Below are 26,479 nucleotides of genomic sequence, written 5' to 3'. Positions count from 1 at the left end.
CCACTAGAGGGCAGACTGTTCTAACAAATAAAACAAAGGCCTCTCCGTGAGACCTTCAGAGCAACAGGAGGGAACAACACCATTGAAAAGTTGAAGCTCTAGGCTTCTACCAGCCATTAGAAGCCCAGAACACTCAATTGTTTTCAATGGAGCTCCCAACATTCCAATGTTCTAATAAATAAAGGAGCCTACTGATTTTGATCATGCTTTGTCCAAAGAGTGTATTTGTGAATTTCATTCAATATTCTATTTTGAATAGATTCTATATCACAAAAACTATAGCAGCCAATGGGCATCCGGTGTGGCTAGCACAGACTGCCTGATGCACACTTACTACTAGAAAGGCATATGGAAAGATATATTGCTGAAATCTATTGGGAAATTTAGATTAACCATGACAGCAGTCACATGTCCATCATACCTGAAGTAGGATATGGTGACTCACCTCTCTCCTTCAAGTGGTCCCTCATGATTGGTGATTGAAAGATGACTCAAAAGATTTGGTTAGTCTTTTAATCTGCAACTAATTACAGTATTTTATATTAGATAGATTTGTTTCAGGAGGATACTGTTGTGTATTGAATGGTTTTCTTTTCTCTATAATAGAGCTATGCCTAAGTACTGCTTAAAATACAAATCAAAAAATCTTGAAAATGCTGCTTTGCATCTGTAAATTGGTGTGGTCCCTTCAGAGAGTTTGTAGAGCTTCATACAGTACAGTGTTCAGACATGGTCATCAACTGGAAGTAGCCCAGGGTAGTAGCATACTTGCCCTTCGGTACCCCTTGCACCGCCCTTGCTATGCTTAGTCTCTGGGGCCATGGAGGCCGCATAATGGACAGAAAATAAACGGGGTTCTAAGAGCCAGGGTTATGGTGTGGTTTTTCCTGTTTGCTTTCTGCGACCCTGTCAGTAAGAAATAGGAAGCATAGGAAAAGGACAAGCTGTCAACCTGTGATGTCATCAGTAGTTCAAAGGGTTTGTGGTGTGACTTCTGCTCCCTCTGTTGTTTTGGTAAATCAATGACATTGAGTTGATCTAACACACCCAGTATTTCTTGCAAATCCAGTGGCAATTGCTATTACATCTCAGGTCGTTCCATTTCCCAACGCTACTCAGCGTGGCGCAGTCTTCACCGCCGCTGTTATTTGGCTCCCCTTGATTCCAGAATCTAAAAAAGAGGATCAGCGATTAGTAAAGTGTAAGCAGCCGCCATCTTGTTTCCGCAAGTTATCGTATACCTCTTCACACGGATACATGAAGCAGTCAATCTAGGGTCACAAGTGTTATGCAAGGTTATAAGGCAGTACTGTAGCATATTCAACAACATCCCTTGACAAAATGTTGACTACAAGGGAAAATATAGCACAGGTTAGTCAATAAAGTGCAAAGTACAAATGTTGTTATTTTTTTTTATTTTTCAAAAAACCTTTATCAAGAATTTCAAGTCAGGTACAGTACACTGTACATCAGACAAGTGCAAATCGACACATTGGTAGCCGGTTCAAGCAAAGTAAATGGAAACAGCATTCCCTCCCAGAGGAGTCCGAAGTAACATATTACAGAGACATCAGAAAATGAAAGAAAAGCCACCCAGCACCGGGGGGGAGGCAGGGGGGGGGGGGTGACACCAGAGTTCCTTAGTTGAAGATGAGAGACATTTAATAACAGCCTAGTGAGGAGGGGGGGAGGGCGGACTCCGAACAGCACCGGCGGCCGACACGGGCGATGAGCTGGCGGGGAGCGCGGGAGAGGCGGCACCACTGGGGGGGAGTGGGAATGAAGGTAAGTCACCAGAGGACCCCATATATCAACTAGCCAGGAATTTGAGGGCATTAAGTACCAGAACTCCAATAGCAAAGTCTGGCATCGAGAGGCGTCCTCCAGCCAACTATCAACATTGGGAGCAGGCCTGCGACCCCAGCACAAGGCCACCCTAAGCCGGGCCAGAACAAGCAGCATAGCGATTAGCCTGTGGGAAGCATCTGGGCAGAGTCTCACAAAGCCAAGGAGGCACACAGTGGGGTCAGGGGGTACCAGGGTGCTAGTAATTGCCGAGATTGTGGAGCACATGCCCTGCCAGAACTCGGAGACCTTAGGGCACAACCATGCCAAGTGCGCAAAATCTGCAGCAGGGGCACCACATCACATGCAGGTGTTGTTAGGTATGAGTCCCAGCTTATGGAGTTGGGCAGGGGTCCAGTATATATCCTCTGTAGGAACTTTAAGAGTATAAGACGAAGCCGATAATTGGGTGACAACTTTATCATCTGCTTACAGCAGTAGAGCCAGTCTGCCTGCGCTATGTCAATGCTAAGATCTGCCCCCCACGCCTCGAGTGCGCGGCCTGTTGAGATAAAGGTCGCCATTAGTGTAAGAGCATATAATTTAGTAACCAATTTGTGCGGGGACGGGGATGTATACACTAGGTCATAAAGTGCAAAGTACAAATTTAATTGCTTTTCTTCTCTTAAGAATGGCAGGACTGACAGGGTACATAGAGACATGGCTGCTGAGGTGAATTGTTTGTGGCCCAGGGAAAATGAGATGGCCCACAGAGGAGCCCTTCAATGTGGATAACAATTTCAAGCAAAATTCACTCAGTTATGTTTTTGTGCCTTGTGAGACCCATGATAAAGCACTGAGTTCAGGCACTGGGATTTTGGATGAAAGGGATCTAGGGGCGTCAGTTAATGGGGCCTTGGTGGTGAATTATCCTACTAGTTGGAGCCAGAAGGGAAGTAATCCCCTTTTACTACACACATGATTGCTGCTGATCAGTATCTACAAGGGATGGAGACTAGCCAAGGTCAGATTCCCTTCTTAGACCGCCAGCCACTAGGTACTAGCCCAATAGTTGGGCGGACAGATGGGGCGGACCCATAGGGCCTGAAATGGCCAACGGTACACCAATCGCTCACGGATTAGCTCCAGTGACTGTTTGTGAGTCTCAAGCCTGAGGACCACGTGGACCTCAGCTCCAAGCAACTATGCGGGAGCCAAGATGGAGAATGGAAAACCCTTGAACACATTCCTCTCTTATGGACCCTGTATGCCAGCATCAGTGGTACCAACGTCCGAGCTGGAGTCTTGTTTCACAGACAACTCTAAGGAGACTGACTCACGTGAAGGTGGGTGCGCTCCCATCAACCCATTGCCATTTGCCTTCATTTCCAAAGTCGCTGAATCCAATCCAATACACCTTATTGTTGCGGTTCTTGTCCAGAAAAGCCTGAAATGACAGCGAGTTTCCAAACATGGGTCATTACTTACACCGTACCAGTGGAACAATACATTTGCCATGTAGAGATGTAGCAGGACATCCATATACAGGAATCTGTGTAAATTTACCAGCAGTTATGGCAATGGCACTCAGGCTGAAATTAAAGCATTTTGGGTACTTCAGTTGGTCGGTCACGGTTTCTAGTGTTGGTGCACAGAGAAGACGTGTTAATTCCCCCCTTTATGTACTGAAACATATATATATATATATATATATATATATATATATATATATATATATATATATATATATATATATATATGTATATACACAAAGTTTTCAGCTGTTTCCCAAGCCTCTTTGTCGGCGGGCACACGGCAGGGGTAGCCACCCCCTTAACATCGAACACAGTCTCACCAACATAATCTCTCCATCCATTCACGGAAAGACAAAACACTGGAGCGGTGACCTCGGTATTTGGTGCAGTTTAATCAGTACACAACGTCCTCCGCGTTTCGGAGTATAGCTTACTCCTTCTTCACGGGCAAGAATGTGCGTTTCAAAACAATTGATAAAGTAAAGTAAAACATCACGTGATAGTTGACATAAACAAAATACATCGACAGTTTCATCTCAATGCGTTTGATATCATAAAAAAAACACTTATTAGCTTGATTCTGCTTACACAATAATTTCAGTTCAGGAAAATGTCTCCATATCGATTAGTTATAACCATTATACGCTAAAACAAAAGACTCGTTTTGCAGTCGGAAAACGCTCCTCTACATCGTATATGAAACAGCCTCATCAATGACATGTGTAATGTTTACAGCTTGCATTATAAAGCATTCCATAATCAATTAATCAAATTTAAGAATACATTTCAAAAAATATATTTGAAAATCTTAAGGAAGTTAGTCCGGGGCGCGTACACTCAACCCCAAGAGAAAATTCTCTTCGGCATTTAATACGATGTGCTAGGCTGGTTTGTAGAGGTAACATAGTCAGTGTATCCTAGTAGTTCAATGCTGATTGGTCATTGAGCATTACACATTTAACACATTACAATTGCGAAAATAAAGCCCAAGTGGACTCAGTATTCAAACTTATCATTTGTCATTGTGCAATACACATTTAACACACTACTATTGCGAAAAATAAAGCCCAAGTGGGCTCAGTATTCAAACTTTTCATTTATCTCAGTGTTCATATTTGAGGGCTAGAACAGAGTCTTGTGGGGAGGCCTTGCCCAAGTGGGCGCTACATAATGATATTTTCTGTATATGGAGTGGTACAGAAAGAGAAGCAAACAAGTTTGTGGATGCTCTCATTGAAAACGATCTGAACCTCCAATTTACACATCAGATCAGTAATGACACAATAGAATTCCTTGATCTCAAATTGGAGGTAAGAAACAATAGAATTGAGAGTTCCCTGTACAGAAAGAGCACGGCTGGCAATAGCTTGCTTCATGCAGGCAGTTGCCATCCGCGCAACCTGATACACAGTATACCGTTTGGGGAACTATTGCGTTCTCGCAGAAATTGCAGCACAGATGAGAAATTTGAGAGAGAAAAAGAAATCATGACAGAAAGATTTCTGACACGGGGCTACAGCTCCAAGAGTATTAAGGAGGCTATCACAAAAGTTGATACTCTAAACCGCCATGATCTCATCTTCCCCAAAGATGAACAACACCAGATTAAGCCCAAAGAATCTATAAGATTCATAACCACATACAACAAACAGGCTTGGGAAGTGAAAAGGAGCCTTAAAAAGTTCTGGGAGGTGTAAAGGCTGATGATGATTTGAAGGAATACATAGGCGAACATCCCTCACTTACCTTTCGAAAACCAAAATCTTTACGTGATCATTTATGTAGCAATATGATTCAAAATCCAAAAAAGCGTACAGACATAAAAGGCTTTTTTTACCTGTAACCAGTGTAAAGCCTGTAAATTTAGTTGCAATGTCAAATCTCTGAAAATCAGCAACAATGAGGCTCCATGGATCATCCAAAAACATTTAAATTGCAATACTGAGTATGCGATTTATACCTTAAAATGTCCATGCCAGAAATACTACATTGGAAGCACTATCCACAAAGGTAAAAAACGTGTTTTGGAACACAGGGCCATAAACAAAAATGATAAAACCTACCCGGTAGCCCGGCACTTCCAAGAACACCCCAAAAGTAATCCCAATTTGGTCAAATGTGCAGTCATTGACAGCATTACCCCAAATATACGAGGAGGTAATAGAGTGGCTGAACTCAGAAAATTGGAGTCCAAATTTATTATAAGGTTCAACACCATGGCACCTCATGGGTTGAATATGGACGAGGAACTGTCTGTACACTTATAATGTGACCAAAAAAGTAGCGAACCAAATGTACTTTCTCTGTAGATCTTCCTAATGCTGTTTTTAGAATTAGTGTGTTTAAACTTCATAACTACTCTTCTACTTTAGGTTGTAGAGAGATTTTAATATGGCTTTGTCTTTTTCATCTCTTATTCTTTACAGATATGAATACAGGGAAGACTGATAATGGACTCCGCTTTTGAACAGGATGTGATTAGTACCAATAAGAATAAGCCCACTTGGGCAAGGCCTCCACACAAGACTCTGTTCTAGCCCTCAAATATGAACACTGAGATAAATGAAAAGTTTGAATACTGAGCCCACTTGGGCTTTATTTTTCGCAATAGTAGTGTGTTAAATGTGTATTGCACAATGACAAATGATAAGTTTGAATACTGAGCCCACTTGGACTTTATTTTCGCAATTGCAATGTGTTAAATGTGTAATGCTCAATGACCAATCAGCAATGAACTACTAGGATACACTGACTATGTTACCTCTACAAACGTATAATGGTTATAACTAATCGATATGGAGACATTTTCCCGAACTGAAATTATTGTGTAAGCAGAATCAAGCTAATAAGTGTTTTTTTGATGATATCAAATGCATTGAGATGAAACTGTCGATGTATTTTGTTTATGTTAACTATCACGTGATGTTTTACTTTACTTTATCAATTGTTTTGAAACGCACATTCTTGCCCGTGAAGAAGGAGTAAGCTATACTCCGAAACGCGTAGGACGTTGTGTACTGATTAAACTGCACCAAATACCGAGGCCACGGCTCCAGTGTTTTGTCTTTCCGTGAATGGATGGAGAGATTACGTTGGTGAGACTGTGTTCGATATATATATATATATATATATATATATATATATATATATATATATATATATATATATATATATATATGTATGCGCTGACGCTCCCGCAGCACACCGCACAAGACAGCGCTCCCCAGGAGTACAAACGGACACCAAGTTAATATATATATATATATATATATATATATATATATATATATATATATATATATATATATATTAAAGGTCCGCAGTCAAAGGACAGAAACAGCACTCACAGTAGGTAAAACCCGCTAAGGTTTATTGCACGAAAATCAAAAGAACAGACGTATTTCAGCACTTACCTTCGTCAGTGTCAGCTGGCGACGGCAAGGCGGAAGTACATAAAGGCATAATAATCAACACAAAAAACGGATCGTATTCCAAATCATGAGCGCCATCTTAGAATGGTAAATTAACTCAAACAAAATTGCAACAGATTAATAAAAGCAATGTTTGCTAATGTTGAAATTCATATGATATTAACTATCAATTGATAGACAATCTTATATTTACTTATTTTGCCCTGGATGGGCCAATCTATCAGGATTCTTAAGTTAAAATCCAAAAAACAATTCATTAGATCAACATTATTCGCATTGCACATAGATTCAATATATCCTTTGGTAGAGGATAAAAAAAGAGAAATGGCAAAACTAATTGATGAAAACCCATGACAAAATTAATAAATTCCTTAAAGCACTAATGGGCTAAACAGTGAAGCTACAAATAATACAAACCGATACCCCCTTCACCGTACTTTCTAAATAAATCGTGAAAATCAAATTTATCTTAAAGGGTCCCAAAACCAACTACCAACTGAATTTCTTCAAAGCATTTTTAGTATATATATATCCATACTAATATAATAAAGAGAGAGCCCAAACATTTGAGGCGGGTAATCTCAGGAACCATAGCACCAATCACAACACCCAATACAGCGTTGGAAAGGGCAGTTGCAGCAGAAGGACATAGGCTATGCAGACGCCCACCATATACATTTAAAAGGTAAAAGAACCGTGCCAGCAAAGTAATCCCTTGTGGGCGTGTCTGCGTTTTGCTGTGGGCGTGTGCTGGGGGGCGTGCCAAACGCTGGGGGCATGTGCTACGTTCCGCCCTTCATGCCATGTCTCATATTGTGTGCTAATCCCACCCTGCTCCCTTTAAATACCCCTGCCCCCCATAATCATAACCCACCCTTACTCCTTAAAATACCCAACACCCTTAAACGCTAACCCATCTTGACCCTATAAATATACCCTGTACCCCAAAACCCAAACCTATCCCTAAACCCTAAAAATACCCCTGTACCCCAAAACCCAAACCTAGTCCTAAACCCTATAAATACCCCTGTACCTCAAAACCCAAACCTACCCCTGAACCCTAAAAATACCCCTGTATCCCAAAACCCAAACCTAGCCCTGAACCCTAAAAATACCATGTACCCCAAAACCCAAACCTACCCCTAAACCCTAAAATACCCCTGTACCCCAAAACCCAAACCTAGTCCTGAACCCTTAATACCCCTGTACCCCAAAACCCAAACCTACCCCTGAACCCTAAAAATACCCCTGTACCCCAAAACCCAAACCTAGCCTTGAACCCTAAAAATAACCATGTACCCCAAAACCCAAACCTACCCCAGAACCCTAAAATACCCATGTACCCCAAAACCTAAACCTAGCCCTGAACCCTAAAAATACCCCTGTACCCAAAAACCCAAACCTATCCCTAAACCCTAAAACTACCCCTGTACTCCATAACCTAAAACTATATCAGAACCCTTAAATTTCCCAAACATCCCAAAACATATGTACATCAGTACCCCAAAACATATACCCCTATACCCATACTTACCTTATCCAAACATAAAAAAACATGCTTTTACCATTCTTGCATTTACAACAAATTTTGTTGTAAATGTATGTGTGGTAAAAGCATATAAAATGTAATGCCATGCGTTATAATGGCATTACGGAGTCATGGTACTTTCGTAATGAAAGTATGCGGAGTGATGGTATGCGGAAAGAAAGTTGCGGAATAATGGGTGTTTACCCTCCCCCCGTAAGTACATTGGTGGCCCGGCGGCCCACATCTCCAGCAACATACTCATATTTTTTCACCACCCATTTGAAAAATGCACAGGTCTCTCTCATTGATGGCCAGCACCGACATACACTTTTAGACACACCTCCCACCACAAGTTCTAGAATTGCGTACTTTAGAGCTGGGGAGCTACGTTCGAATCTCGGCATCAGCTCAACATCTTGTGAGTCCAGGAAAATCGCTTTGTCTCCCCGTGCCTACCACAAATGAATATGTTCTTCTGTAATGTAAATTGTGCTCATGCCATGTTGTCGAGTTCGCTCTATATAATATTGCAAGGAAAAATAAAGTAGGGAAACTCGAGTTCACACACTACTGAATGCGCACTCTTAAGTGCATCAGCAGTGCACTGTGGATCGGAGCGTTTCACAGGCCTGTCACAGATAAGAAATGCTATCTAAACGAAATCCTACAAAACAATATACTACTGGCCGGCAGCAATTCATACCCGGACAACGTCGGGACAGGCTGCTAGTATATATATATGCAAAGACTTCATCCCGTGATCAAGGCTCTACGGAGCAGAAACGTTGGGACTGTGAGCTTGCTGCTTCTGTGTATTTTCCCTGAATAAACGGTTTTTAAAAGCACTACAGCCAGAGCCAGTGCACCTTTTTCCAGCGTGAAGGAGGGATGTGTGTTTAATTGATTGCTGGAAGCCTCGCACCAGCAGCACTGGCCGCCCTGTCAAGGTCGTGGGCTCCCTGCGTGGCAATGTGGTGTTTATATATATATATATATATATATATATATATATATATATATATATATATATATATATATATATATATCGTTTTTTACTGCCTGTCACTGCTAGGCAAACCCTGGTGGTAAGAGCCAGTAAAAACTAGAAATGTAAGGTAGTAAACCTTATAGCCCGCCGTAGCGGGCTATACCAGCTATTAAAGGTCCGCTGCAGCACGGGAGAGGGACTTTAATAGCCAGTATAGCCCAGCTACGAAAGGCTGTAAAGAGATTAGAAAATTCTGCCACTAGAGGGAAGAATGTTCTAACAAATTAAACAAAACCTTCAGGGAGCGCGAGGGGATTGAAATCCCCTCAGGCCTTTGTTCACAGCCAGAGCTGTGAACAAAGAGAAATTGGAATGTTGGAGCTCCGAGCATATACCAGCCATTAGAAGCCCAGAGCACTCCATTGTTTTCAATGGAGCTATTAACATTCCAATGTTCTAATAATGTTTATAGAAATCATGTTTACTGGCTCAGGTGGCTGCCTGAACATTTTAGAAATGTACACTCACTGTTAGAAATCCACCAATGTACATAATGACTCAGTGGAAACAAAACTCAGTGAATTTAATAACATTTGGAAATAGCATTGTGGGTGGCAAGGTTTATTGTTTAAAAGCCCTCCTGGCAGATATCAGAGCTAACTAATACAGTTCTAAAAGTATGAAAATACAGGTCAGTGGAAGTCATTCGCTTAATTGGCTTGTGCGTGATTTTTTGTTTTGCTGGTTAATCATGTGCCTGAGTAATAAACATAGAAAAATAATAGTGATATATAGAGTGCAGAATTTATGCTGGTGTTTGCCGGTGCTCAGCACCAGCATTTGCTTCTTCATATCAGGCACATATTTATAACAACCTACCACGTGGTGGCACAGTGAGGCTACTTTTAATAGAGCACAGGATCAGTGTGTTTAACAATCCGATATACAATTTAAAGTAAATTTCATTTTATTTTTTTACAGACTTTTATATAGCGCAAACTTGACCTGAAGGTATCGGGTATCAGAGCGCTTTTCACGAGCACCAATTGAGTTGCATGAGGACACATTCATTTTTGTGAGGCAGAGGGAGATTAAGTGATTTGCCGAGACTCGAACTCAGTTCCCCAGATTTGAGGTAGACCGCCCTAGCTGTTAGGCCAATTCCTCTCCCCAAATGCTAGCGTGCCTAGGCCATGCCATATAGGAATTATGTGATTGTGCTTTTCGCATATTAATGATTTGTCACATTTGGCATATAATCCTTCATCTGATGATTAATCTGCAGATTTAAACCCCCCCCCCCCTCCAAATATATATTTCTAGTCCAAACTGGAATTATGAGATTGTGCGGCGTGGTGTTTTTCGCATAGTCATTGATTTGCCGCATTTGCCACATAATCCATCATCAGACGCAGAATCTGCAAATATCAACATAAAAAAAAGATTCTAGTCCAAACAGTTGAAAAGTTGCTAAAACACAGCAAAATGTGTTGCCACACAATGAAAGGCCCTTGTCAAAGGTTAACTGTTCACCTTTCTTTGCATATTGCTATATTTGGGTGTTCAACTAACACTAATGAGGTGCATCCAATGCCCATTCGGTGCAAACAATTGTAAAATGACAAAATATAGGGGGGGTGAACTTCATTCAAGCGGGGCCACCGGACTTACCTGCAACGCTGCACCAGTTGTCCCTGGGTTCCTGACGCTGCTGGTCTCCCTGCCGCCGTCAGCAACATCCTGCGGCCACAGAGGGGGAGACCACAGCTCCCAGGCTGCACAGCGACTGCCCCGCCCACTGCCATGGATTTCGCGCGCCCGGAGGCGCCTAAACATCGGAGGCTCCTTCTAAGAAGCGGAGGTGAACTTCATTCAAGCAGGGCCACCGGACTTACCTACAACGCTGCACCAGTTGTCCCTGGGTTCCTGACGCTGCTGGTCTCCCTGCCGCCGCCAGCAACATCCCGCGGCCTCAGAGGGGGAAACCACAGCTCCCAGGCTGCACAGCGACTGCCCCGCCCACTGCAACGCATTTCGCACGCCCGGAGGCGCTTAACATCGGAGGCTTCTTCCGCGCCGCGGGACACGCGCGGGCGGCGCCGGGCTAAGCCCGGGCAAAGGGGCTGGTCTTGGTTGGGGGCAGCCACTCCCCTTGGCAGGATATATTCTATGGACACATCCTATAGTTGCCAGCTTAACAGGTTAGGGACAAAAAATGGTTTTCGTACTCAATATCCTAGCGGTAATTTGTGATCTGTAGCCTGCTGGGAGCCACTTGCTGCATATTTTCCTTGAGTGAATCTGATTAACACACATTATGGGGAAAAGAACACCGGCAGTGCCTGGATCAAAGATCAGGCAGAAAATGGCCATAACCACTACTATTACCCCATTGCCAAGTCTAACGGCCATAGACAAAATGTTACAGAAGACTATTGGCGTCGTGGCAACGGCCATAGAGAACACTGAAAGACGCCTTTCGCTCCCACCAAGCATGCCCCCATTTATGCATCATGATAATTCATTTGATTCTCTGCTTGCCGCATCATATGCAGGGCTCCCCGGAGCTGACCCTAAGGAGAACTGTATAATTCAGGACACTGCACCATCAGAACACCCCGGAAACTTGTTTCCTTCCCAGTGTAAGAATTGGCTTGGTAGTTTGGTTTGCCCTGTTCCCATCATGCACTGGGACAGGAACAGACTAATTTGCATATAGCCAGGTTCTGAGCTGGGATGGTGCAGTGAGCTAAAAAACGGTGTTGGATCTAGCCCTGATCTCTTGACTGGGTGAGAGTATTCTGCTTAATTCAGAAACTCTGTCCATCACCACCCCTTGTTGTTAAATATTTTGTCCACCCTAAGCGTGGAAGGGTATACTCAGATGTGAGTCCCTTGCTCATTGCACCATCAGGATTCAAGCAAGCCGGGCTGACGACGGGCTGAAATGCCAGAAACCGGTCCCCGGAAGCTTGTTTCCTTCCCAGTGTAAGAATTGGCTTGGTAGTTTGGTTTGCCCTGTTCCCATCATGCACTGGGACAGGAACAGACTAATTTGCATATAGCCAGGTTCTGAGCTGGGATGGTGCAGTGAGCTAAAAAACGGTGTTGGATCTAGCCCTGATCTCTTGACTGGGTGAGAGTATTCTGCTTAATTCAGAAACTCTGTCGATCACCACCCCTTGTTGTTAAATATTTTGTCCACCCTAAGCGTGGAAGGGTATACTCAGATGTGAGTCCCTTGCTCATTGCACCATCAGGATTCAAGCAAGCCGGGCCGACGACGGCTGAAATGCCAGAAACCGGTCCCCGGAAGCTTGTTTCCTTCCCAGTGTAAGAATTGGCTTGGTAGTTTGGTTTGCCCTGTTCCCATCATGCACTGGGACAGGAACAGACTAATTTGCATATAGCCAGGTTCTGAGCTGGGATGGTGCAGTGAGCTAAAAAACAGTGTTGGATCTAGCCCTGATCTCTTGACTGGGTGAGAGTATTCTGCTTAATTCAGAAACTCTGTCCATCACCACCCCTTGTTGTTAAATATTTTGTCCACCCTAAGCGTGGAAGGGTATACTCAGATGTGAGTCCCTTGCTCATTGCACCATCAAGATTCAAGCAAGCCGGGCCGACGACGGCTGAAATGCCAGAAACCGGTCCCCGGAAGCTTGTTTCCTTCCCAGTGTAAGAATTGGCTTGGTAGTTTGGTTTGCCCTGTTCCCATCATGCACTGGGACAGGAACAGACTAATTTGCATATAGCCAGGTTCTGAGCTGGGATGGTGCAGTGAGCTAAAAAACGGTGTTGGATCTAGCCCTGATCTCTTGACTTGGTGAGAGTATTCTGCTTAATTCAGAAACTCTGTCCATCACCACCCCTTGTTGTTAAATATTTTGTCCACCCTAAGCGTGGAAGGGTATACTCAGATGTGAGTCCCTTGCTCATTGCACCATCAGGATTCAAGCAAGCCGGGCCGACGACGGCTGAAATGCCAGAAACCGGTCCCCGGAAGCTTGTTTCCTTCCCAGTGTAAGAATTGGCTTGGTAGTTTGGTTTGCCCTGTTCCCATCATGCACTGGGACAGGAACAGACTAATTTGCATATAGCCAGATTCTGAGCTGGGATGGTGCAGTGAGCTAAAAAACGGTGTTGGATCTAGCCCTAATCTCTTGACTGGGTGAGAGTATTCTGCTTAATTCAGAAACTCTGTCCATCACCACCCCTTGTTGTTAAACATTAGCAAACAGGGCACTGCTTAGGGCATTATCTACTAAACCCAGATGCACAGCAGAGGTACAGGTGGCTAGGAAACATTATAAATTTATAAATGCCGAATGGAATGCTGCCATACTGACGGAGCAGTGGGAGTCACTGGTCGGAAGTGCAAACCAGAAGAGCAGTGGACCCTTCTGGATGGCCGTCAGGAAAATGCGAGATATGGGCAAACAATTAACTTTGACTAGCTGTAACATAACCAGCAGTGTCTGGGAGGCCCATTTCTCTAAAATATATGCCACACCAACCGAGGAGACAACAAGTTTTGTTCCTGGTCGTCTGTGTTGTTTACAGATTGGTCTCCATGAGGTAGAAGTAGCCATCAGACAGAGCCTTGGCAACAAGGCTCCTGGTCCTGATGGACTCCCTATAGATGTTATTAAGTTCAGTCCGGATTTATGGGCACCGATCCTTCTTAACGTTTTTAACAGTTTGCCCTCAGTGCCTATGCCCAATACCTGGTCCACCAGTACGATAGTCCCAATCTTTTAAAAGGGCGATAGGTCAGATCCGGCCAATTATCGACCGATCTCACTCTTGGATAACACCTTAAAAATTCTGGGGCGAGTCCTTTACAATAGGGTGTTAGAGTGGACAGAAGATAGCGAATTATTGGACCCCTGGCAGATGGGATTTAGGAGCAAGGTGGGCACGGTGGAGCAATGTCTGAATTTGAAGTTGGTAATTGACAAGTATAACATCGCTCGATCGTCCCCTATCTATCTTGCATTTATGGATCTTTCATCCACCTTTGATCTAGTCTACAGGTCCAAACTTTGGTCCATTCTTTTGGACTATGGACTAGAGGAGGTTCTTGTTAACTTTCTGGCCTACCTCCATACTGACCTTAAGGCACAAGTTAGGATTGGGATGGGCGGGGAAGTTTCCGGACCTATTAAAGTAGGTAGGGGGGTTAGACAGGGGTGCGTTTTAGCACCCCTGCTTTTTATCATCTACATCAATGGTTTAGCTAAATCTTTAAAACAGGTGACTCGAGATGTGCCAATAATCCAGAGGCAACCATTACCGGTTCTTTTATATGCAGATGATGCGGTCCTTATGGGCCGCACACCTAATGCCCTCCGCCAACTTGTTAAAACTTTTGCTCAATATATGGAGGCTCTAGACCTGCGTGTGAATTTAAAAATATCTTTTACCATGACATGTGGCCCAGGGAAACGGAAGCTCAATACCATACCTGTAGGGACAGATAAATTAGAATCTGTGAATACATTCCCATATCTAGGGTTAGTTTTCGCTGTGAACGGCTCGTGGAGTGGGCATATGGCCCACGCCACGGGCAAGTTCTCGAAAGCCACCAATTCCGTCTTGAGCTTGCCACGCCCAAAGAAAATCGGCGCCACTAGAGCCATTTTAAATTTTTTTAGGTTATAGTGCATACCAGTAGCCACGTATGGGGCAGAGGTTTGGGGTTTGTGGATAAGTCCCAGTATTCAACGAGAAGAAAAACGATTTTGTAGAAAAATACTGGGTGCCCCAATCTCATCCTCTGAGTTTATTTGTCACAAGGAATTAAACCTCCCCTATACATGTGATTTTATTAGGACAAGGCCAGCTCTATTCTGGCTTAGGATCTGGAGGAATAACTCAGCTGCCCTAACACAGGATATTATAAACGATTGTCTTAAATGTGAAAAGGGCTTAGCTATCCCCTGGCTTGCGGGAGTTTTAAAGACACTGTGTGCCGTGGGTAGGGGAGATCTTTTTTCCGACCCATCCAAGATCGAGCCCAAAGATAAGAATGAGGTCAAACAAGCACTATATGCACTTTATAACTCAGAAAGAATGGGACGGGAATCACTCAAATCTACCGTTGTGACATACATGTGGAATGAACTGTGTAGGCAACCGCTCCCACCCTATCTTCCTCTCCCCATGACCAACAGGGAAAGATCACTGTTATTCCGCCTAAGGGCAGACTCTGTGAAATTTTTATTGGGCTTTCCTTTGGGTTATCATCATACAGCACATTATAACCCATGCCTGTGTGATGGGATAAGCACACAGAATGATTTGCACTTCCTATTTTTCTGTAAATTTTATTTAAAGTATATTAACTGGTTTTTAACTCCATATAATAGAAAACGAAGACCCTTTTCTTTAGGGGAGTCTTATTTAATGTTGCTTTCTTTGGATAAAGATGAATTAACTTTTCCAACTAGCACTTTCTTGAGACTGATAATTCGTGTACGCAAAATGATAGAAAACCCCTGAAAAATTAGATTTATGAGAGCTGTAATAAATTTTAAGGATCATGATTATTGTAAATAGATTTGCATAGAAAATGGGACTGTTTTTATTATATGTACTTTTATGAATTTTATGAATTTCGAATAAAGGTCTTTTGAATTGAATTGAATTGACAAAATATAGTATCACTATGACAAACTGTTCTGCATTGTGCCGCAAAATTTGCCTTCTCTTGCGGCATAATTTACTCAGCCCTTTCACAAAATGTCGCCCTCCCCTTCTGCACAATTCAGGTGACCCTGTTTCTAGTTTCGGTCACCTGGTATAGTCCAAATTGCCTCACTTGTAGGCATGTGATGGTTAGTAGGTGGTACTGGTACTGCTATTTGGCAACTTTTTAAGGCCTGTAGATGGTGCAAGGTGCAGTGGCCACCTAAGGAGTGTCTTTGGCCTGCCACTTATTTCTGTTTTCTTAAAAATTATGTACTGGGTTGAGATTTTGAAATACATATCCAATTTATGTTAATGCTGGAGCAAACTGCATGTGTATGCTAAAGCATGGACATTTACCCGGGGCACCTATTTGTAGTGTCCTGCTTGTAAATAAAGACAGACACTACTTATATTTTATGGGAGCCTTTATTCTGCATCCTACTGTTACCTGGTCCCAGCTCGAACTGTCCCTTTCCTGCCCTGACTCCTCCTCTTCCTCCAGCCCCATAACTCCACCCACACCCAACTACTAGACTGCTCACAATATTACATCTCCCCCTTTGTTAACAAAAGAACAAAACTGACTTGATTAGAGTTCTTCACTGAGTCTCTGGGTCCTGAAGGTTCCTTCGAGGTCGGAGACTCACGCCTTCACCTTCAGACGCAGCTTCGATCTGAGTGTCAAGTCTACTTAGCGTCCAACATACTCATAGTTCCTCGATCAGCCACACGGGTCCACAGGCCGTTCATTTGAACTATGGAGACGCATCTCCATTTCCGTTGTGTGGTTTTCTGTCGCCTTGACGAGAGCATACTTTACTACAAAAGTGCATCTTTGCAATTGCACACCTTCTTGTGCGATCTGCATGTGCTCAGATTCGTGGTGGTTTTCAATCAGCTTCGGCGTGATCCACTCACCTTCAGTGTCTGAGGTGACTGTGAAGGGCTCAGCTTGATATCGGTAGTCTGTCTTCCTTTGTGACTCTTGTTCGATTGACGCTCGATCTCTTTTCTGAGGGGATGTTGTTCTAGTTCTCTTCCGAGCACCCGCATGTACTTTTACTTCTTTTTGTTTTGTCCGGTTGAAGGCAACACTGTCCTCCTGTTCAGAGTCCTGGATGCCAGACGGTAAGGTACTATCTGAAGAGATCGTCTTGGTATAGCTTGGGGACTTATTTGCTGTCTCTGGTTGTCTCATCCACTCCCGCTCGCATTTGGGACTGGTGAACCCTGGGGCCATCTGGGTATGTGTATGTTTCTCCCTCATCAGATAATGACATGTCTCTATTGACGCGTCTGGCTTCCCTTGCCGATTGACTGGCTGGTCCTTTTCCATCGGGTGAATAATGTCCACTATATCTATTTTCCTTTTTTAGGCCCTTTGAGTCAGCCTCGCTGACTCCATCAGGGGTGACGGTGCATTATTTATGTCTTGACATACCTGTGACTGACATGACAGGTTGTCTTGTGAAGTGATTGAGTATTCAGAGACATTGGTGTGAGACATGTCGCTCTTGATGGGAAGAATGTCCCTTAGTTCTATGGTGTGTTCAGGTGGTTGACCCCATGGCCGTTGTCGGGACCATGACTTGGTCGACTCGAAGGATCAAGCAGACGTGCTGTCTGAGTCGGAAGAGTCTTTTGTTGCTTTCCTTTGAGAATGTTCCTTTGAGTGTGTCCTGAATGGTAAGTTTCTGAAAAAGGTAGACCGTGATGGGCTGCTCCTAGAATCGGAAGTTTCTTTGTGATCTTTCTCCGGGTATCTTTCTCGAAGTGGCTTCGGCGTCATCTCACTGGAGAGGTTGTTTGATAACCACATGTTTATGTCTTGTGTTTGATCCCAGGGTGCTTCATATTTGCCTCTCTCACATGATGGTAATGACCTCCTCTCAGTTTCCTCATTATCTCGGATGTCATGGATGCATTTGTCTTCCCCTTTTTGGTGTCTGAGTGAATCAGTCCATCTTAGGCGGTTGGCTTCTTCTTTCCGCTTGCTTTGTGCCTTGACATCTGTGCTATGGGTGTGATGTGTTCTACTGCTTGATGCTTCTTCGAATGCATCTACAGAGTTTGGCGAATTGCGGGATGCTCGGGGGTGCTCGTGTGCCGATTTATGGTGTTGACATGATTGTTCCCATCTTCTGTAGTTTGTTTTTCTTGCCCGCTTGTTGGGCAGATTGCCATCTTGTCTATGGGTGCGACCTGTCCCACTTGACATTTCATCCTCTTCAGTATACTTTGTGCCATACTTTGAACAACTCTTTGAGGGTGAATGACTCCTTGAGGTTGTCTTTTGTATTGTTGACTCGGAGTATTCCATGTCACTTTGTCTCTCCCGCTGTCTTGCCCCTTTCCTGGTATTTTTGTGTCCTGCACTCAGGTGTGATTCTTTTGATGATTCTCTTGCTTCGACCCGCACTCCAACTTCGGCCTTCTTGATAATTTCCTTTAGCGACCAATGCCCTCGAAGGATCTTGCGCTTCGTGTTAGAGCTTGAACAGCCTTCGATTATCCGGAGCCGAACTGCTTCCTCATTTGTAAATGTGTTGAAGTGGCAGCATTGTACCAGACTTTGCAACCGGGTGATGAAGTTTGGTAATGGTTCTCCTGGTTCCTGCCGAGCTGTGTTGAAGGCAATGCGATCATGATCCACGTCTGCCTGTGCGTTGAAATAGGTGTGCAGCTTCTCTTGGAGTCTTTCATAGGTCTCTGTGTCCTTGTCAGAGAATGTTCTGATTAAGCGTCGGCCCTCGTGACCCACCAGCTGGAGGAGTAGTGTCATACATTTTCCATCTCTTCGTTCACCGATTGCGTCAAGGAAATTGTCTAGTGATTCCAGCCACCGGTTCCATTTGGGACCCAAACTATGAATGTCAGTCTGGGTCACTGGGGGTGGTACTTCAACGCAGGGATTGTACTTGTGTGTTTCTTTTCTTGACGACATGATGGTGGAATGTACTAGTATTACACTGTCACGGGACTGTTCACTTTGCTTCCTGTCTTCTTTTGCCAACCTTCCTCAGGCGAGAGCCTTTGTTTGGTCGTTTCCTCGGATTGTGGTAAGATTTGCCACTCCCGGGTGACTCGTGGCTCATCGAATTCCCGCTTTCTTTGGTGTTGCGTGCTAACTGCAGGTGGTCGGTGGCGCTTCCGCAATGATACGTGCCAACGTTGACATCTTGTTCTTGCGTTTCGTTTCAGACTAGTACAGGTTATCCAGTCACTTAGTTGATGAGAGAACTCTTCTTTGATATTTGTTTTCTCCTGCTTCTGAATCATTTATTTTCTTAGCTTCTACTTTTTAATTATTTGTCTTCACGTGATGCTGAAGCTTACTTTGGTATTTGCCTTTGCACATGCTTGTTACTCGTTGCTCGTGTTCTCAGTGCTTCCCTTGCACTTTCCAGTGTTTGCTGTGTTTGTTGGCCTTTTGCTACTTTCACTTCATGTTGCTTATACTCGTGCTTGTTTACATTCAGTGCGATCTTCGCTTGTTTCGGGTACTGTCTTCTGCAGTTCTGCCCTCTTCGGGGTCTTCAGCAATTCTGCCTTGTTTATGGGTCTTCTGCAGTTCTGCCCTCTTTGGGGTCTTCTGTAGGACTGCCTTCTTCTGTTTGTGCTCACCGTCGTCTTTAGTTGTCTCTTGCATTTGCTTATACTCGCTTCATTACTCTGCTTGCATTAGTTTATGCTTGTTTTGCATTTACTAATGCTTGTTTGCTTCTCTTGTCTTCGCCAAGGCTTGTTCGGCCTTTGCTACTGTTTTTTTGGTCTTCGCCAATACTTGTTTGGTCTTCGCCAATGCTTGTTTGGTCTTCGCCAATGTGTGTTCGCTTGCTGTTGCCACTGCTTGTTTTGCATTTATCAATGCTTGTTCTGCATTTACCAATGCTTGTTACCCGAGAGCAGAGGACGGCCTGGGACCAGGGTTCGATTCCCGGCGCGGCAGGTTTCTGGACCAGGGTCAGCGGACTCGATAATTCTCTCGCCTCGGTGCCCACTCTGATCAGCGATCACACTCGGCAACTCTGGGCATTAGCTTGCCTCATCTTCACTAACGGCCCCACCAGACCGCCGGGGATGCCTGGTCTCACCCTGGAGATACCCATTAAGGGACCATCTCTCAGGGAAGCCAGGAAGGGTTTCGCAGCGGTCGAAGCGCCTTGGGACCCTACGGGTATGTAGTGCGCTATATAAATGCCTATACATTTACATTTTACATTTACAATGCTGGTTTAGTTGCTTCTTGTCTTCACCAATGCTTGTTTGGCATTCACCAATGCTTGTTCTGCATTTACCAATGTTTGTTTGAATGCTTCTTGTCTATGCCAATGCTTGTTTGCATTTACCAGTGCTTGTTTGATGTTTCTTGTTTTTGCCAATGCTTGTTTTTGTATTTACCAGTGCTTGTTTGTTTTGCATGTACCACTGTTTGTTTTTTGCATTTACCAATGCTTGATTTGCACATTTACCAATGCTTGTTTTGCACTTACCAGTGCTTATTTTTGGGCCCTGTGGCACTCGCCAATGTTTATCTGCACTTTCAGGTCTTCTGCCTGACCTTTAATTTGGAGACCAGCACAACAACAGTTGTTTTTTAATTAAATATACATTAAAAATGATTATTACCTGCCATCAAAGCCATTCTTATAGGGTTGGGGGCCTGGAATAGTCAGAATTGTCACATTTGTACGAGTGTGATGGTTAGCAGTTTGGTTGTTACTGTAAGTGGCAGAACTGACACCGGCAATGGGCGGTGCAAGCAGGAGTGGCCTCTTGGCGAGGGCCCCGGCACTTATTTTTTTACAAACTAAGCACTGGTCACACAGACCGAAAAAGGTAATGGACTTTCTATACCGAACTAGCAGGGAAAAGAGCATACATAAGGAGGGCAAGGATCATTCAAATAAACATTTTCTGCACTGTGTAGTGTTTATAAAACAATATATATTCTTTGCATGTGGTGTTGGATTTTAGTCTTCTGGGTCAAACGGTACCTCCCAAGGGAAATAAAAACCCCTATCTATGATTACAGGTTTGAGATGCAGTCAACATTTTATATGTTGAGTGTGAAGTGCTTTCTACAAGTGGTGTATGTTTAACTTCCTTATTAATATAGGAGGAATCCTGCCCTAAATCAAGCAAAGTGTTCCTTTTTGGAACTCAGAATGGCTCATAGGAGAAAAAGTAAATTGGGCTGAGGTGTCCGGTGCACAGTGACTCCTTTTGTCTCTTAAATTGGAAAACAAACCAAGGCCATAGTAGCCTTTCTCATTAGCAAGAGACATAATCCGGGAACGAGAACTGGAGACTGGGACATCATAAAAATATATATCAAAACGGTAATAATGTTACATTGTTTGTTTATTATACAACTTAATACCACAGTGTTTGATCCGATGTCATAATACTTAATTTATCAACCTCAGATACATCAAAAGCTGAATTGGCTTTGAAGGGATTGAACACTGTGGCCTGCAGGTCACAACATACAACATATGTTAGCAGAGAGTGCTCAAACTGTTGAGCCACCTTGCACAAGGGAGGCATTATGGGAAAGAAAGGCCTGTCAGCTCGTTTCAGAATAGTTCTGAGGTTCCACAGATGGAAGCGATTTTTTAGGTCTTGCCTGAGACAGTGCATGCGCTGTCGCTTGTGAGTCTATTGTACTTAGAAATATCTTTTTAAAAGTTCTTGGAGCTCGCCCATTATTTACCACTGGTTGCCTTTAAAGTCAGTCTCATTTCCTTGTCTCTCATTGGTCAGTGCCACACAGGCACGTCCAGCTTTCACTTTCTGGTGTGTGTTGGTCCATGCCATGGAGCATGGACCAAGTACAGCTTCCGGACATTTCTGGAGGTACTTTTATTTATTTTCTTTCTAGCACTCCAAACAAATGTATGTTTTTGCAGTTCAGCTCCCATCTCAGCATTGTTGTTTGCCCAGTTCCCTTCTCACTCTCCGTTGTCTTGTGCCCCCTCCCCTGTTGTTTTTTGGCCTGTCATTGCTTACCTGTTTTTGCTTACCGTTGCTTTAGAGCACATGCATATACATTGAGTCTCTCGTGGGACAGACACCAATGTTGGTCTTCACATTTTATTATAATCACATAGTGGATTTCTGCACAATGTCACACCTGTGAAAAAAGGTAAATGAGAGCAAGGCTGGTTCTGTCATTTCACTGTGATGGCTTGGATGTGTTTTGAGGTGGCACAACCTCACAAGTGTTTTCCTCTTCTTGAGGCTTTCTACTTTGAACTACTTTCAGAAGGGAAGATGCGGAGATCCCTTTCGTCATGCCATTTTCATGTAGGACATAATTGAATGTAGACAATGCTTGTTGATTATTTCTATCAGTTTCTTGAAAAGGTGAAAATAGATAGTGAAACTCGGATCCCCACCTCGCAAGCCACACTCTCAAAGATGGGTAATCATTGGTAGCCTGCCCCTTTGCATCAGAATGTCTGCACCCTTGCCCACATCCAGAAACAAACTTGGCGAGGGGAGGGGGCCAAGCCACCCTCTCATGTAACAGTACAAAGCAGTGGTTTAACAATAGCCCCCACTGCCCCTGCGGTATGGGAGGGGCCTGAGTTTCAGGGGCCCCCCTCTGGCACTGTGCACAGGTGGCAGGCCGAGATCTCCTGAATGAGTGGGGAGAGTGCAGGACCCACTCCATCTACTTTGCAGGGGGGCCTCCTCAAGTTTTGTTACACCACTGGGACATAGACCAGACCTACGCTCTCTACTGTTTCACCAGCAGTCTTTTCCCGAGCAGAATTATGACATTTACCACAAGCAGACTCTCTAACTAGGGGGTCATTACGATGGCGGATAGACTTCTGTCCGTCCGCCATCATATCGCATTTGAGACCGGCCACCTACAAGATGGCTTACCCACAATCCGAATTATGATGCGACTGCCACTGTGACAGCCGCATTACCAATATTTTGTATTGTGGCGGGTATGCGGTCAGCTGCCCCCGTCGCAATACAAAAAATAGGGTGCACACATATCCCTGCACTACATGGCAGGCACCATGCAGAGGCTGCCAATGGCGCCCGCATTGCCTATATTTGATATTGTGGTGGGGGATGCGGTCAGCATCCCCTGTCGCAATACAAAAAATAGGATGCAGACATATCCCTGCACTACGTGGCAGGCACTATGCGGTGCCTGCCAAATGGTGCAAGGATATGTAGGGGGTCACCATAGTTGCCCCCAGGGTACCTTTCCCTGCCACGGGGATTTAGGAGGTCCTGCTACGGGCCCCCAAATCCGTTTCCGCCAGCCGTTTTGTGGCAGTTTGATTGCCCCGGAACGATCCGGGGAAAGGGATATCATAATCCCTATGGTGGTGCCTGGCAGGCACCACCGCAATGCAGGGATTAGCAGTTGGTCTGACGGGCAGTCGGATTTGATCCGCCCGTCTGGACCGTTCGGGTCGGTCTTTCCGACTGCCATGCTCTCCCCTCCATCATAATATGGTGGGGGGACAACTGGAATGCGATGGCGGAGGGACCGCCACCAACAGCCTGTCGGTGGCGGTCCCTCCGCCATCGCAATGAGGCCCAAGGTTACCATCTTCATTATGCAAGGAGCTCCAGCCCACACCCCTTCTCCCCATGTCTGTAGTATTCCTATTGCCACGGACACAGTAACGTGCTGAGGATACCTACCAGGAAATACTACACGCTTTAAACATTAGTGCAAACATTAGTGGAGACCAGGGAAGAATATTTTAAACTGTTGTGACTGGTAAAATACATTTCTATATTGAGTGTGTAGAAAGCAAAATAAGTATGATGCTTGATTTTGGAATTTTAACATCTACATAATGTTTCTTGAAATGGTTTCTATCAAGGTGCTGTGGGAGCTGATTCTCTTATACCTTGAATGCATCACAAAATGGGACTTACGCTAACTTAGGTTGTATTTACAATGTACTTCATCGTCTGTTAACGCCACCAAGATCATGTGTTAACTGTTGTTCTTCTTCTTGTTCCAAATGAAGAACGGCCAGACTCCCACTAATAAACTGAAAAATGTTCGCAGACACATTTTCTCCATCTGCACCTAACCAAGTAAATTCCAACTGTCCCAGGCTATTGCTATACAAAGTATCAACTGAACTGCTTGGATAACTGAGAACGGCTGCGGATCCAATGTAGTACTACAATGAGTGAAACTTAGAATGTATTCTGTAGTATATTGTTTCTTCTTGCTTGTTCCTTATTAGTGCATATCCTAGGAACCATGTACTCGTGTAGAACGTATGAATGTCTTTGTCTAAAGTACTATAACAGGACATGTAGATTTCTATGGACAGGAGACCCTTTCCCCCACCTTTAGAAAGAGAATCAAAGCTAGATTTTACTTAGATCTGTACTGAGTTCTTTGGGCCATATGTATCAAGCGAAATTGCATTCGCAAACACCGAAATTCTGCGAATGTCGGCGTTTGCGAATGCAATTTTGCCACATGGTATGTATTAAGGCAGAATAAGGAATTGCAAAATTTGCGATTCCTTATCTTGCAATTGCGTTTAAGGAATCGCAAATTTTGCGATTCCTTAAATGCAATGTTAGAAGCACCAAAAAAGTGCAATTTGGCCTTAAGGAATCGCAAATTACCACCAACTTCAAGTTGGTGGTAATTTGCGATTTCTTTGAAAAAAGCACTTTTTTGCATTTTTCAAAGTGCAATGTGAAGCACATACATGCCCTTAGGGCATGTATGTGCGCCACATGTGCACCCATGCTTATTTCAGGGGTGCATCAGGGTGGCCTTTTGACACCCCTGCATCCTTGAAATTATTCTCAATTTGCGATTCTCAAATTGCAAATCGCAAATTGAGAATAACTTCCCATTCATTCCTATGGGCCTCCTGTCCCACAGAAACGAATGGGAAAGTATTCCTTAATTGCAATTCGCAATTTGCTAATCACAATTAAGGAATATTAACAAATCGCTAAAAAATTGCGATTTTATACATACATTCCTATTTGCAATTCTCAAATAGCGATTTCTAAAAAATCGCTATTTGAGAAACGGAAATCAGGATGTTGATACATATGGCCCTTTGTACATATGTTTGTATGCTATGCTGCTAAAATGACCAATGGCTTGTTTTCCGTAATATGCCTATTAATTCTTTACATAAAGCCTTGAAACTACAACCCTTGTCTGTCATTCTTACAAGTATGTTCATCATCTGCTACTGAACCTAATTGATTAACCCAAATTGTCAGCTCCAATCGGGGATCATCAAAGTCCGTGGTGGGACTCCACTGCTCCCTGTCCTAGTCGTTAGCACGGCAAATGAGTTGGATTGAAAGATAGTTTTGCGTGCTGACATGCTATATGGCATATGCTAAGGGGGTATCCCACCTCTGGCGATGGTTGCCAGGAGTCTTTCCTGATCGCGATTTTATCGTACACACACACACACACACACACACATTCAAGATATGGGGACAGGGTATGTTCCTCATAACGGCAGTCACACACTCTCATAGCATAAGTGCATGTGTATACAGTCGCTAACTGTAGTGTCAGTGTACTTATATGTATGTAGCGCTTCTCTAGCGCCCACCTGCTAACACAGACAGCCTCGAGGTACTGAATATGTGTTGTCATTGTTGTGAATGGGCTGCACCTCCTGTTCAGTGAAAAACAAACATTTCACATTACTGGGCAGAGCCAATTGAGGTAAGACTGCAGCATAGCACCCAGCGCTCTAAATTGGCATTTGTCAGGTTATTAGCACCCGCTGTTCGTTTTAGGAGTGTGTACCATACTCATTTTTCATGCCAACGCTATTACAGCTTTCATTCCACACCGGTTCTTGCATTATATATGTCCAGTTATGGGCTCTAATTCATGAATTCACCAAAAACATATTTACTGCATCTCCAATATAAATCAATTTAACACATATTATATTCCTACCAAGAAACAAGATTCAAGACATAAGGAAAGAAAATGTTTTTTTTTCAAATGACATTTAATTGATTACCTTTTATGCTTTCAGCACAAAACACATGTTTGCCCTATATCTCTGAGCTAAATACAAACTCATTTCAGAAGGGGGAAGTTCCTACTTGCAGGAAACAGGCGATAGTGCGTCCTTTGAAGAAATAGCCATCAATAGACCAAGCAGTTTTAGAAAACCTAAGCCCCATCTTGCTGCTACCATTTGTCGTAAAAATTGCGGAAAAAGTAGCAAATAAACAACTAACCAACCACATACAGAAAAAATGACCTACTACACCATTCTCAATCAGGTTTCAGACAATGAGACGATGTGAGGATGAGGGACAGATTGCTGCAATGATCCTGTTGGACCTAAGCGCGGCCTTCGATACCGTCTCCCACGGGCTGCTCTTGCATAGACTAGGGCAGTGGTTCCCAAACTTTTGACTCCTGAGGACCCCCCATTGAGTCACCACTGGAAGCCGGGGACCCCCAAGCAATCTTTATGAGTTAAATTTCAAATATTAAAACAGTAAATAAAAA

The 26,479-nt window shown here is 43.8% G+C and overlaps 1 protein-coding gene across 2 annotated transcripts in view; it reads right to left on the bottom strand.

Moving 5' to 3' along the window:
• Window positions 1-586: 586 nt before the first annotated feature.
• The window catches only part of LOC147748414 (hepatic lectin-like), a 156,058-nt gene continuing 130,165 nt past the window's right edge, over window positions 587-26,479 (bottom strand). For both annotated transcript variants that reach the window (XM_086961264.1, XM_086961272.1), the window contains 2 exons: window positions 3,126-3,232; window positions 587-1,171 (listed from right to left, as the gene is read on the bottom strand). In XM_086961264.1, the coding sequence (XP_086817390.1) occupies window positions 1,039-1,171; window positions 3,126-3,232 (240 nt within the window). In that variant the 3' untranslated portion in view covers window positions 587-1,038. The remainder of the gene's footprint in view (window positions 1,172-3,125; window positions 3,233-26,479) is intronic.

The sequence above is a fragment of the Lissotriton vulgaris genome, chromosome 1_1, assembly GCF_964263255.1.
Source record: "Lissotriton vulgaris chromosome 1_1, aLisVul1.2, whole genome shotgun sequence".
Taxonomy (NCBI): Eukaryota; Metazoa; Chordata; class Amphibia; order Caudata; family Salamandridae; genus Lissotriton; species Lissotriton vulgaris.
Note: the sequence above shows the minus strand (reverse complement) of the source record. Positions and strands in the feature narration are given on the sequence as shown.